This window comes from Seriola aureovittata, chromosome 23 (genome assembly GCF_021018895.1).
Source record: "Seriola aureovittata isolate HTS-2021-v1 ecotype China chromosome 23, ASM2101889v1, whole genome shotgun sequence".
Classification (NCBI taxonomy): domain Eukaryota; kingdom Metazoa; phylum Chordata; class Actinopteri; order Carangiformes; family Carangidae; genus Seriola; species Seriola aureovittata.
Genome location: NC_079386.1, coordinates 1,523,346 through 1,538,388, shown reverse-complemented (window position 1 = coordinate 1,538,388; position 15,043 = coordinate 1,523,346). Strand labels below are relative to the sequence as shown.

The 15,043-nt window shown below is 38.8% G+C and overlaps 1 protein-coding gene across 1 annotated transcript; it reads left to right on the top strand.

Annotated features, from left to right (window-relative positions):
- The first annotated feature begins 1,479 nt into the window (after positions 1 to 1,479).
- Positions 1,480 to 9,680, top strand: LOC130164848 (protein c-ets-1-B-like). The gene is made up of 8 exons (XM_056369836.1): positions 1,480 to 1,522; positions 2,137 to 2,181; positions 3,935 to 4,054; positions 4,135 to 4,338; positions 5,781 to 5,978; positions 6,837 to 7,061; positions 7,162 to 7,280; positions 9,468 to 9,680. Exons 1-8 carry the CDS (start codon positions 1,480 to 1,482, stop codon positions 9,678 to 9,680), a joined length of 1,167 nt encoding a protein of 388 aa, XP_056225811.1.
- Positions 9,681 to 15,043: the final 5,363 nt, after the last annotated feature.

The following is a 15,043-nucleotide window of genomic DNA, read 5'->3' as shown; positions in this document are numbered from 1 at the left end:
TGCAATTGGATAGATAGATAGATAGATAGATGACTTTATTAATCCCCGGAGGGAAATAAAAATGTCATAGCAGCTGAGTTAAAATACAAAGACAAACATACACAGGATTCAAGTATACACTAAACTCTCACCGCTCGTCCAGAGACATTCAGACTGAAATATGAAGCCGATCCTGGGTTAAATATCGTAGATACAAATGAAGTCCAGGGCAACAAAGCTGAGAGCAGTGGAAGAGCAAACATACAAACTGAGCTTCTTTCCACTGACGGCCACTAGAGGGAGTCAGAGCTGCTGCAGTCATGATGGGAGCGTCAGTTGATCTTGACTGTTTATTGTATAAATATATGTGAGAGGGATTTATTTAAATTAGTTTATAAGTCAAACTTACACTAAAACTTTCCTTAATTTTAAGTCAGACTGGTTACTATGGAGACAACTAGTCAGAGATTAACTCACTGGCCTCACTGTGAAATACCTGTTATATAACACTGTAATTCAAATTTCATATTTGATCCTAAACTCCAGTGTTGGCAGATGGACAGAGGCCAACGCTGACATCAAAATACATTGTGTAGGGGAGACTGGGGATGGTGGGAACAAATCTTATTCGTCAGGAAGAGAGAACACACATTCAATATCTGCTTCTGTCAAACTGTCCTGAGCTTTTTTTGAAGTTGCAAGTTTGAATCGTTGTTTTGTTGATTTCTAAAACACATGGTTAGCACGTGTCAGTGTGTCTAGCTAGCACATGATGTTCTGTCATGGCTGACAGGGTGGAGATGGTTGCAACAAGGTATTGTAACTGTCCCAAAGCTGAGCAGCCAAATCACAACAGACCACACAACAGTGTGTTTCAAAATTTTTAGTTCACCATAGGCAAAATATGCAGGTAATTTTGTCCCATAGCAGAACAGATGCAGCAATACTTGCTCCTTTTAACACATACGAGAACAAACAAGTTATTTTGGTAATTATTTTGTTGACCTCTCGTGGTTTTATGTATTTACCTGTTCTGTATCATAAGTTATCAAATATAATTTTGACTCAAAGTAGCTGTATGTTCTAGATGGTTTTGTAAAACAGAGTATATCTTCCCAATACTGTGACAATACTGTAAGTTATATGGTGAAACGGTAACTGTCCTCAGGCTTGGGGTCAGTTGTAACTTCTGAATTCTTCAATTAAAATACAAACAGTGAATGATCTGTCATATGGAATCATCTTTAAATTGTACGAGTCATTAGCAGACAGATGGAAGTTTAATATGTTAAAGTTTGGTTGGTCTCAGAATAACTGAGAGAGATGCCAGAAGTGTTGCAACTATCCCCAGTCTGCCCTGTAATATTCTGCTGCCTTTAGGTTCCCATTACACACAGCAGATTACACCTGACAGTCCCAATTACAATTTGTTATCCCACTGTATGTTGGATATGTGGGCTCAATCTTACCTGAAATAAATATATAAAATAAAACTTCACGATGAAGCGTCGACGCAGCAGCGCCCACGATCACGAATCACTGTGTGATTCCAGCTGATGATGTGCTTCACTGCTACATTTCACCAAATAAAAGCAAGAAGTTAGCATGAGCCTGGAGTCCTCTGTGTCCTGTCACGAATCCAGCTGTGAAGAAGACACAAACACACACTTCTTTGTTGGTTTCTTAATGAATGGGAAATGTAACACAGGAACGAAATGTGACACCCGGACGGAATGTGTACAGGGTTATACACCTGTATGCAGGTGTAAAAGCCTCATTAAATTCAGTCATACAGTGGATAGATGTTATAGATCATCATTCACTGTCTATAAACCTGTCAGAAATGTATGTATGTGTTTGGTTCCATCAGAACTGGGACACTAAAATAACTTCATATAGAAATAAATATAAATATAAATATAAATAAACTCATAACCAAAGGGAAAATAAAAGTATTTTACCATCTCTTCACATAAATCACAAAATAAATCCTGTATCCATGGATCAGTCTCACTTGAGGCCCTTCACCTGGCTTCAAACCTGTTCCTCTTGCCCCGCCCACATCCACATGATTGACAGCTGTCCGTCACAGCCTGTCCCCTCCTATCTCTCATATTAAAGTCCCTTTCCCCCTTTTGCGGTCTCTGTTTCCTCCAGCTGATCCCCCCGACCCTGACACTGGGATGGACTCCAGTACCTACGGTAAGACTCGTCCTTCATCTGATCAGGATTTAATCAACACTGGGATTCTTGATGATTGATAATTGATAATTGATTGATAGATTTCTTGTTTCACTCTGGTCGTTCTTCATGTAGTTGTGTTTATGAATGTGTTTAATATCAGGGGTTTTAGACACAGTGAGAGTGACTGGAGCTTCTGAATGAGCTTTTCACTCATTACACTGCACTGTCGCTCATTATATGGCAACACTTGATTTTAAATGTCATCATTTTAATGCATTTATCAACAACATTTAAGATTCAAATAAAATAAAATAAAAATAACACAAATTAAAGTAGAATAAAAATAACAAATTGAAATAAGATAAAAGACAAAATAAGATGAATTGAGATAAATAATCAAGACAAGAAACAAGTAGTGAGAATATGTATAAATAAACATGTAAATACAAACATGCAACAACCAGTTTCTTACTGACTATAATGCAGCTGTGAGCAGATGTTAGTGTTTATTGATATATTTACCAACAGCTCTTGTGGAAACTGCTGGTTCAGTAGAAAATGAATGCTGTTATAATAATAAGAAATATGTTTTCATGGGAAAACTTATAAATGTTCTCACAGTTTCATACAGCAAGTTATAAACATTCATTCATGTTTGTATAGAGTTTCTAAATGATAACTAGGTACAGTGTGCAGTAGTGAACATCTGTATTGTGTACAAAATACAATCAGACTGAACAGGCCTCTATAGACTCTAATGTAATATGTAACTTGCACATTGCACAATAACATTTCCCCCCAATATCTTTATTATGGTTTTTCTTATCACGTCCCATACAGATTACAACACACAGTAACAATACAACAATTTGGGTTTGACAATAGCAACATTACACATACTCACACAACCACATACACACACACACACACACACACACACACACACACTCAAACCTGCACTAATGTCAAAGAGAATACAAACAACAACAAGAACAATTCCTGTCTTTTATGATGTTCATGTTTGGTCTTTCCCCTTGCCTTCAGGAACTTAGTCTTTCCAGATCCTCACAGTTCCAAGCTCAGTTACAGAGCATCCATACTCTTTAACAAAGTGCAGGGGCTCTCCTGGCTTAAAGAAGTCCAAAGTCCACACGTTTAGTGTGTTCTGATGTTTGTATAAAGTCCTTCAGATTCATTCCAAGCACACAGAGTTTGACATTTAAAGGGATTTTGATCTGAAACATCTCTCTCTCTCTCTCTCTCTCTCTCTCTCGCTCTCTCTCTCAGGAATATTAGCAGACATGTGATGGACTTTGACAGGAGTTATACACATTCTCATTAACCACTTTTATTGATATAGTTTGAACCTTGTATTTATTGTCTGTTTTTAAATAAGCAATATCCCAATCTGCCTCATCAGTGTTTTCTTGCATATCTGTTTTCCAGGCATTTAATTCATCTAGTCTGATTCAGTACAACAGTGTATGTGACCAATATGTTGTAATATTTAGATACGTGGCCCCGCCCTTTTAAACTTTAAGTTAATTATTCATTATCTGTTAAACCAACATCAGACAGACTTCACTTATTGTTGTTGACAAATTAATAAACATAAAATATATTTCTGCTACATTGTAGTGTGTTATAGTTATAAACCATTTATTAACTGTATATACAGCTAATAAATACTATACAGGACGGTTTAGATAAAGAGTTAGCCTGTGGGAGTTTGTTGTAATGAAAACATGTTGATATTTTATGTGCGTCCCAGAGCTGGACACCCTGGACGTCCCTCCTCTCACCCCGACCAGTAAGGAGGTCCTGAGCCAGGCGGTGAAGGCCAGTTTCTCCGGCTTCACCCAGGAGAGGATCAGCCGTCACTTTCCACAGGGTACACATCATTTCTATCAGAGGAGGTGAGGAGGCTGTAGATGTTGCTTTATGTACATTTATGTATTTGTATGTGCCCAGATCCTACCCTGTGGTCTGAGTGGGAGGTGAACCACTGGCTGGACTGGTGCCAGGCTGAGTTCAGTCTCCACCGCCTGGGCTCGGACCTGAGAGGCCTGCAGGGCAGCGAGCTGTGCGGTCTGGACCGAGATGCTTTCCTGGGCCTGATGTCGGACTGCACCGCCGGAGAAATCCTGTGGGAACATCTGGAGACCATGAGGAGAGGTGAAGGAATTTAAAACGGACATATTCAAATGAAGTTAAAGAATAATATTATATTTAGTATATTTGTAATTAGTGGTATTCAGAAGAAGTTAGACAGCAGCAGAAGGATCTTTCTCTCTATCTCCCCACACAGGGAGATAGAGAGACCAGGAACAGCTGGTTACAGTAGTAGTAATACCAATACAATAGCTAATGGTGTTAATAATAATGATAATAATAATAATAATAATAATAATAATAATAATAATAATGTATGCAATGCATCATGGGAGTCCCCCCAGCAGTCTAGGCCTACAGAAGCATAACTAAGGGATGGTTCAGGACTCACCTGGGCCAGCCAGGTAATAGTCTATAAAAGCAGTAAATATGATATAAACAGTGGTACACACACTCACACACACACACACACACACACACACACACACACACACACACACACACACCAGGGAGGCTGTATGATAATGTGTAGCGTTTCATTTTTACAGATGTAGTGTCATTTGTTGGCAGGTGTGTTTTCTCAGGTGATTTATACTGGATACTTCAGACCTGGTTCTGATATGTGACACCTCCATCTGTTAAGTTAGAGTGTTTTTGTTTCATACTGTACATCATGTATGTGTATGTGTAGATATGAGATATGTAATACAGACACATGAACAGATCTTCTGTATTAGTGTGGTCGATCTTTATTAAGTCGGTGATCATGGAGTAATAACACAACGATAACACAGAGTTATTATTTTTGTCATGGGAATTTAATTCTGCAGAGAATGAATCTGCGTATGATGCTTCATTACCAACCTGCACAACACCGTCTTACTGCCAGCTTCACTTCAACAGAGGTATGCAATAATGTGTCTTCTGTAACCTTTGGAAACTGTAGTTATTATTATTACTAGCAGAATTATATTCAATTACTACAGAAGAACATTAATGACTCCACAGGGAAACTGCTCAACTCTCAGTTAGCATAATAACACAGACAAATGCAAATGTGAGGTAGACAGGTATGGACAGAAGTGACTTGATTAACACTCATTACACAGCAAATTCACCTTAATGTGCAAAGATAAAGTGAATGAAAGTGTAATGTGGGTCAACAGTACATTAACAGTACATTAACAGTACATTAACAGTATATTAACAGTATATTAACAGTACATTAACAGTATATTAACAGTACATTAACAGTACATTAACAGTAGTACAGGACTGATGGAAATGTGCAGGAAAAGAATTCATGTTGTGAACATGTATTCACATACTACTTGCATTTGAATGTTATTGTAAATAGCACTTCTAATTTATCTTATTCCCTCTTGTGTTGCTATTCTTTTGTGCTGATGTGTCAATTTGAAAATCCTCTACAGGGGATCAATAAAGGTTCATCTTATCTTATCTCTTATATTATGTTCATTTTTCCTTTATTGTTGTTCCCTTAGAGAACTACTCGGACTGTGCTCAGGAACATTCAGACAAACACAGTTACCATGTTCAGTATCATCACACTGAGAGGACGGAGCTCCACACTCTGGACCCTGTCCCTGTTCAACATGGAGACCACAACCTGATCAAGATGGAGGATACGAGCAGGACCATGAGCTCTCCTGCTCTGTGTCAGGAAACAGGAAGAACTGGAGGTAAAAACACCAATAAACCTATTATTGGACTAAGCCCAAATAGACAGATAGACAGTCGCTCCTGACAGAGCACAGCCTCCGTCTGGATCCACAACAGCTTTGTCTTTATTTACTTCAACTCCAGAACGTAACAGACTTTCATTAGAGGCAGGTCTTTATGTCTAACTCCCTCTGTTTGATATATTGAGAGTTGGTCATAGTCGTTAGTACGAAGCCTTGTTAGTGATGACTCCTCTCTCTCCCTCCCTCTCTCCTGCTCTCTCTGCTCAGTGTGTCTTATGTTATTCCTCTGCCTCCTTTAGAAATAATGATACGTGGAATTAAAGTAGTTTATTTGCTGAAATGGAGGCAAGGCTCAGTGTATTGGAAGCACTCCTCCTCTTCCCTGCTTAGTAGACTGCCTGTGACAAGAGGTGCAGCCTGAACAGCATCCAGACCTGAACCAGGTTGATACCCAGTCTGTTTGAAAAAATTCTCTAAATCTAGAGACAATGAGCTGCAGCTGTAACCCCCCCCCCCCCCCCTAATAGAACCTGTTTGATCCAGAGACTCCAACTCAGTGACGAGGCACTCGACTGACCAGTGGTGGAAATATCAGTCAGTCAGTCAGTCAGTCAGTCAGTCATTATAGTCATTCCAGTTTATAGGGCTGGCCCTGCTGTTGCTGTCCAGCCAAAAACCAATGTTCAAATTTTTTATTGTTTTGCCTCTGGGATTCTTCTGGATTGACAACTAAATTGTACCAAACCACTGTGATTTGTTATCCAATATGGCTGCCAGGAGCTGTTTTGCTTTATCACCTGAGATCCCTCTGTCCTTACACACCTGCTTTCTTCTTCTACTGTTCTGTGCTTGTAGAGACAGACTCAGAGGTAAAGATCACTCACAGTGACGACTGTGAGCGTGTGGGCTCTCTGTCATGGACCGCTTCACTCCAGGATATAGACCCAGTCCTGGAAGAGACCATGTCCGAAGATGCCTTTACGTTACCACAGCCACACAGGAGCTTCAAAGAATATGTAGGCAACAAAACCAATCTGGGGAGAGCTGTGATACCAGCACCCATCCTCGCTGGCTACACTGGTGAGTACTGGTTGAAGGAGATGATAGATTTTGGATTCTCAGATGGATGAAGTCAGTTTTAGATCTATCCAGCACGTGTTGATGCTGATTGTTCCAACAGGAAGTGGCCCCATTCAGCTGTGGCAGTTCCTCCTGGAGCTTCTGACAGACCGCAACTGTCAGTCTTGTATAAGCTGGACAGGAGATGGGTGGGAGTTCAAGCTGACAGACCCTGATGAGGTACACAATGCCAGTGGGTTTGAACAATAGAGTTCAAAATATATAAGGATGTTAGCTCCTCAGGTTCCCTCATCATGAAGTCTGTGGGTTTTTGATCAGATGACTGAAATAAGGTCTGTGGTTAACACCAGCTCAAGACATTTTCATGTTTTATTCTACAACATAAAATGCATCAGTAAATACTCCAGTCCTGATTTATTTAACCTTTTACGTCTCAGTTGCTAACGAGTGTCTAAATGAGACTACAGAGGTTGTCGTCAAAAGTCATCACGTTGAACATGAAACCCGATCTACTCACCAGTCCACCTTTACAGCCTCTTAACTCACCAGTCCACCTTTACAGCCTCGTTAACTCACCAGTCCACCTTTACAGCCTTGTTAACTCACCAGTCCACCTTTCCAGCCTCGTTGTGTTTATACAAACTGTCACTAACTGTGTGAGAGGAAAGGCTTTTGTAGAAGAGGTCAGAGCTGTATCAAACTACAAGCTGAAGTTTAGTGGTGGAGACACTGAAGTCATGTGACCGTAGTGTTGAAGTCATGTGACCGTGGTGTTGAAGTCATGTGACCGTAGTGTAGTTGGTTTATAGCCTAACATTAGCTTTTTACTTCTGCTGATTGTATTTATAATTCAAACATCATAGAGTGATGTTCATTAGTGAAGATGATCCTGCTGAACTAAACCTCAGGATCAGAAACTGCTGTTTATTTTCAGAAGACAATAGAAAAATCCCATTGGCTTTTAGTGGAGGAAACCTGGGTGATGGTAAAGATGTATGTATGTTTATATGTATGTATATATATATATTAGCCTATATATACACATACACACACACACATATATAAACCGTTGCTCATAAAGTTGGAATAAAATATTTTTTAAAATTTATGAAAAAAAGTTATGCATGAATTCATTTCACCTGGGTAATTGGGACACATGATGTAATCATTGCAGCTGGTCAAAAGTGATTACTGATGCATTTAAATAGGAATAAACAGAGGATTGTGTCTGAAAACAAAATTAATCCAACTTTATGGGCAAAGTATATATACATGTATATATACAGTACATATATAGAATGCAAAACGTATTTATTCTTTAATATCTTATCTAGGTCGTCAAGCCTGATTAATATTGTATGAGTTCATTACTTGGTTTGTTTAGTGACTTAGTGTTCAAAGTTTGATCTGTGCTTATTGTCTTTTGTCTTCTGGTTATTTATATCATCTTTTTGAAACAAACAAACAAAAAAACAGTTGTCCCACCCCCACACCAACAATAAACCTTCTGCAGTAGCTACAGCCTGCATGACCTCCAATGTACACATTCCAGGACCATGGGAAATGAACAGAGACGACCAAGACACACACACACACACACACACACACACACACACACACACACAGATTGATTGGAGCGTTCGGTGTTCGGTGGTTAAGTTAGGGTGAGGGGCTTGACAGCTTAGTCTCTATGGATTATCCAACCTTACACCAACCTGGAGTTTGTTGTCAAATCAATGTAAATTGGGCGACTGTAGCTCCTGCCCGTGGGTGCAGCACCTATGGCTTCTGCACCTATGATCCCTGCAGCTCTACCACACTACAACAAGTAGGACGTACATTTGCTTTCTATTGTATTCACAGTCCGACGAGAGGATCAATATCAGGTTCAGAAAAAATCTATGTTTAGCCTCACTTAGCAGACCTCTCCCTACCAGAGCCAGAAGGTGACATGTAGTTGTCTTCTTAGCATCATGGATGGATTACTGAACGTACATACCAGGACCAGGTCCAGGACCAGGTCCAGGACCAGGTCCAGGACCAGGTCCAGGACCTGCCTCGTAGTAGGACTAAACTTCTTGGACAGGTATTTCACTTCCCTGGTAAAGTTTACTGCTCTCATGAAGCCAGGCTTTAAATGAATAAACTTTATAGACACCCATCATATCATTGATGAATTCAGCAACAAACACAGTCTACAATCAAAATACAATATCATGTTTTAAATTTTTCTCAACCAATAAACCAGTACCTCCAGCGACTGCTGTTATCACCTGACAACGCTCAAACATTTATGTTTTTACCTCCAATATATTTAATCATCATTACATGAATATCATATTAAGAGGAGAAGGAGGCCTGTTGCTGTCATTGTCCCGCTGTGTTGAGACATGTCTTTGTCTCCAGGTGGCGCTGCTGTGGGGTCGGAGGAAGAACAAACCCAAGATGAACTACGAGAAGCTGAGTCGCGGTCTGCGCTACTACTACGACAAAAACATCATCCGCAAGACGGCCGGCAAACGCTACGTCTACTGCTTCGTCTGCAACCTGCAAGGCCTGCTGGGATATGAGCCCGGAGAGCTGCACGCTATGTTGGACATCAGCAGCAAGAGTCAATAATAACTCAACCGACACTGAGGGAGGAACAAAGAGACACTTTTTTATATCGGATCCTTCTATTTATGACTTATTATTGATGAGAGCAGTCCAGCTGAGGCCTGCTGGTGACACACAGTGTGTAGGTGTGTGTGCGTGTGTGACTGTTCATATCAGTTATGAGCATCAACACTTTTCTTGTGGTCACTCTCAGCAAAGTCATGTATGTCAAGACGGCCCGACAGAAGGAGACAATACAATATACTTTAATATGAATTTAATATTCTAAAAACTAGAATCACCTCCTCATGGTTGTTTCCTCCGCGAACCAGTCAGGTATCAGGAAATATGGTCACAGTCTCTCCTTCCTGAGTTACAGTGTTGAATAATGACCAGAAGAGTTTTTACAGAACATAATGATGTCAAAGTGAAGTTGACCTTTGACCTTTTAGATATAAAATGTCATCACTTCATTTTATCCTTACACACATTTGAGTTAAATTGTGCCAGAATCAGTGAATGAATTTGTGAGTTAAAGCCAAAAAGATGTTGTGTGAGGTCACCATGACCTTGACCTTTGACCTTTAACAACCAAAATCTAATCAGTTCGTCCTTGAGTCCAAGCAAATGTTTGTGTCAAGTTCCATCAAGGCGTCACTGAGCCAGCGATACGAGATGATGACATGATGACAGAAAGATGACATCACATGTTGTTTACATGTAAATAATGGGTTGACAACATGTGACTTCAAATGTCAGTTTCATGTGTTTTTGGCCCTCCTGGCTTTCCATACATATGTGCATGACTGTGTTTTATTAGTAGCAGAAGGAGCTCTGATCCTACACAACAGCTGAGCCTCAACATACAGAGGATGTTCACATGTGCCTGCATCATTTGTGTATTTACTGATTTTACATTACAGTCTGTAAACGTCACTATACATGACGACACTTGAGAAGGTTACTATATTTAATGTTAAGATTATAGCAGATACACTTTACAGTGTTGCTCTCAGATGGTATTTTACTTTTGTCTGGGCGTGTTGTTCCAGATACTGGACATTAGGCTGGAGCCAATATTTGAAAATATTGACAATACCAAAAATATCGAACATCGCGATATTTCCCACTATATGCGATATTTTTCATACTATCGATTCTTTCTCTCTTTTTTTTTGTAGTTTTGTCTGCCAAGTCCAACCCTCTTTTCACTGCTTGAAATACAACAACTGAAACCCTAAAATACAATATTATAATCATGTATTATTATATATAAATGATTTGGTTTCAAGAAAATGACTATTTTCACTTTTTAGCACCAAATTAAATCCAGGAAAGTTCCTGGTAAATGATTTGGAAAATAATGTGTTACCATCATTTTATCCTTCATCATAATGATCACCAGGTTATTGGCAATTAGAACTGAGCCAGATTCAATTTTTTCACAAGACAACTGGTCCTTGCCCTTGTTTTTTAAATGTAGTCCTACTTCACACTGACTTTCTCTGATTTCAAACAGCCTCTGAAAACAGTTTGGGAGTAAATGATTTAATGTTTTATACGTATATATTTTATACATGTGCAGTTTTAAAGCTGACCAGAACATGACATTTGAAAACACATGAATGAATTACTTAGATGGTTCATAATAATTTGATTGATTTATGATTCTCATAGCTTTCTTCTGATGCATGAAAATTGAATTGTTTCCCCACACAATAAGTGATGTGTGGTGATATGACAGAGTAGGATTATATAAGTAGTAATTTCTGCTTTATGCAACACTGCAACACTTTTAGATCATTTTGTCTTTACATTATTTATGTGGCTTCCAAGATAATTTACTTTCTATTCTAGTTCAAAGTATATTCCAAGAGGTTAACAAACTGCACTAAATGGGAAGAGATCTAACAATACAACTGTGTCCAGTGTTTGCTCCCACTGTGACAGACACACACCATGAGTCATGTGGTCTGGGTGCTGAACACACAGCTCCAGTCTGAGCGAGTCCCTGCAGGAGGGGTTTTAACAGAGATCAGCTGCTGCTTGGACTAATGGAACCTAATTGATGTATTCACGCTTGCTCAGCCAACTCGCTCTGAGCCTCTCACTTCACTGCGTGTGTGTAGAGGGTGTGTGTGTGTGTGTGTGTGTGGGTGACTGGAATAAACCGGCTCCTGCAGAGAAATCAAGCGCTCTAATTTAACATCTCAGACACCAAGGCTTGTTTATTGATTTATTAGCTTCTGATTTCTGATCCAGCAGAGGAGTCATTTCTGCTCCTGTAGATTTAAACATGGCTCCTCTCCGACCCTGTGTGGGCTCCAGAGCTGGATTATTATTGTGTCACACACATGCAAGAAAACGCTCCACTGAGGTTAAACACAAACTAAAAATAGTGTATTTTAACTTCAACATCAGACAGAGAAAGAAAATGAACCATAAGGTCAAGATTTGAATTTGTCTATGGTGCTAATCCCATCAGCCCCAGCAGCTGCACTCTGTGTTTAGTACCAGTTAAAATGCAGTATATAAGGTAAGGTCATCTAAAGTCTTACCTTAGTGAAAGTACTTAAAGTATCAGAAGTAAAAGTGATTTATGGAGTAAAATGTTCATAGGTTCTTAATTCTGATGTGTCAGTGTGTAAGTAGTATTTTACTGGTGTAGCTGGTTGAGGTAGAGTTAACCAGTTTAGTCCAGTGGTTTCCAACCTAGGAGCCCCCCCCCCTCCATGAGATGATTAACTAAAGAGCAACTCATACGCAAATGTAATATACTCTAAATACATATATTGAATTTCCATATACAAAATATACTGTATGTACATATAGAAAAAACACATGTAAACCGATTAGGACTTGGAACAATTTCATGTATTGACATATACAGTATATCTAGTCCGTACAAACATGTATGTTTATGTATGTATGATTATATATGTCATATGTTACGTAAATATATATCCATCTCAAATATAATATATAATAAATATAATAATAGTTGATATTTTATACAGTCTGGGACCACTTTCCCAGAATGAGAAGATATGTGTGACATGTTTAAAATTAATGAGAAATTAATTAAGAAAATGTAAGTTGTTTTAATAAACCCTCATATATAAATTCAATATATATCATTAACATATGCTCACAACATGTTAAATGATATAAAAATTCATCATATAGATATTTTTAATATGCGTATGTACATATACAAGTTTTACTACGGGTATTTCACATAGCCTATGTTATAAACGTATATCTTCATATAACCAGAGGATGTATCTTTGCGATAATAATATATCCCCTTATAGGTGACGTTGACATATAAGTCATGCATTACATTTCTGTATGGGAAAGAAGAAAGAAACACATTTCTTTTTTTTGTTATACATAGATCTCTGTTTAGTTTTGGGGGTTTTTCTCTAATCTTTGCTTTTATTGTGAATAATTTGACATCAAACTGTTGTAAATGAATCCATCTGAAGGTGGAGTTGCTAACAACTCATAGACAATGAGCCACAACTAGACACTGCTTTATTGTAAAGAGTCACAAGCCTTAATAATTGGTAATGTCTGGGTTAAAATAGTATGTTCTTTTTTTTTTTTACAAAATATCTTAATCTGAAAGGTCACCAGTGACTGCAGCTGTCAGATAAATGTGGTGGAGTAAACATGTCCCTTTGAGTTGTAGTGCCGTAGAACTTCAGGTTTAACTCTGGGTTTTCAGTCCGACGATGATGATTCATTTGTGACCAGGGTAAATCACCATGGTAACTGATGCTGAACTCCTAACCTGCTCTGGCACAGGTTAACTTCAGAGGATCAGATCAAAACCTGTCAACACTAGATGTGTGTTAAGATCAGTAGATGGTTTTGCTGTTTAGTCTTTCCATGTGTTACTGGTTTTAAACCAGAGCTTCTAACAAACAGAGGAGAGTTTGTCACATTAAATAACTACATAATAACTAATAGAGCTTCATTTGACCTGAACACAGATTCTTTAATACGACAGGATTCCTGACAGTGATGAAGCTTTTACTCTCTTCTTCATCACTGCAGCTCAGAACAACACGAGGAGAAATAAAGACTAAACCAACAATGATCCACACACTGTTCACTGTTTCCATGGTTATAAATGAACAGTTCAGTCAGACTGACTCATCAGACATCAACTACTTCTCTCCTCTTTTCTTTCTCTCCTCTCTGCAGCACAAACAGTCTGACATTAACTTGAACTGTTTCATCTGCATCTCCTGTTCACAACAGTTTGTTCATCATCAGACAAAGAGCGAAAATACTCAGTTAGGACTAATGATCATTCATTCACTTATTTACAATATATCCTTAGTCTGACTTTAATAATTATCATCATGTTGTTTACATTTCACCTTGACGAATTTCACTTATGACGTCACTATAACAGAATTCACCTTCCTCAGTGTTTCTTCTCACATCATATTAGGAACTTTATCCATGGTTCTGACGATGTTGCTTATAATTCAAATCTCCGCCTCTTTCACATGAACATGCTCACAGCCAGACAGGTAAGATCTGTCCCGTGATGAAGTCCTAGCCAATGAGTGAGCCACCTAACCTTTTCTCCGCCTAGAAACAACAAAAAAAAAAAAGAAAAAGAAAAAATGTGATTGGATAACTGTATTTTCAAGGTTTTAGGACAGTAACTCTTTCATGTCTGAAGCAAATCTGATGAAAATGAGGCTAAAATTAGAATCAGAAGAAAATAACTGAATGAAATGAAGACCCTGACGGTTCCCCACTGATAACATGTAAATACCCAAGTAAAAGTACAAGTACAAGTGCCTCAAAACTGTACTTAAGTACAGCATTTAATTAAATGTACTTAATTACTTTCCACCACTGGATTCTAGTGTTGACAAAAGTATAAAAGAAAAATCCAGGAAACCTCCTTCGACACTAACAGAACATTTAAAACTCAGTGTGTCCTGAAACAGACGAGAAACCCTCGGATATAATTGTGGTCCATGACTGAGGTGAATCTGCTGTGGTATTATTTATGAGGTTTAATGTGATATTCTCCATCCCTGAGAAGAGATGAATAAAACACACGCACTAACACATTCACACAAAGACACACACACTCTCTCCCCCATGTCGGCTCCTTCCATTAGCGGGGCCTTGGGAGTGTAAGTGGTGGAAGTAATCCTCACACTCTCTGTTTCTGTCTCTGTTCACTGACAGATAAAACAACATCAGCATTCAGCCATTTTCATCAAAAGCAGCTTTCGTGTTTTAATGCTGACGGTCTGAGATGTTGAAACCTGAATGTGTCGTAATCAGTCAAAGGTCCCGAGACTGTGAGAGGCAGCTGGAAGCTCGCGATGAAGCCAGGCCAGTGGAGTCAC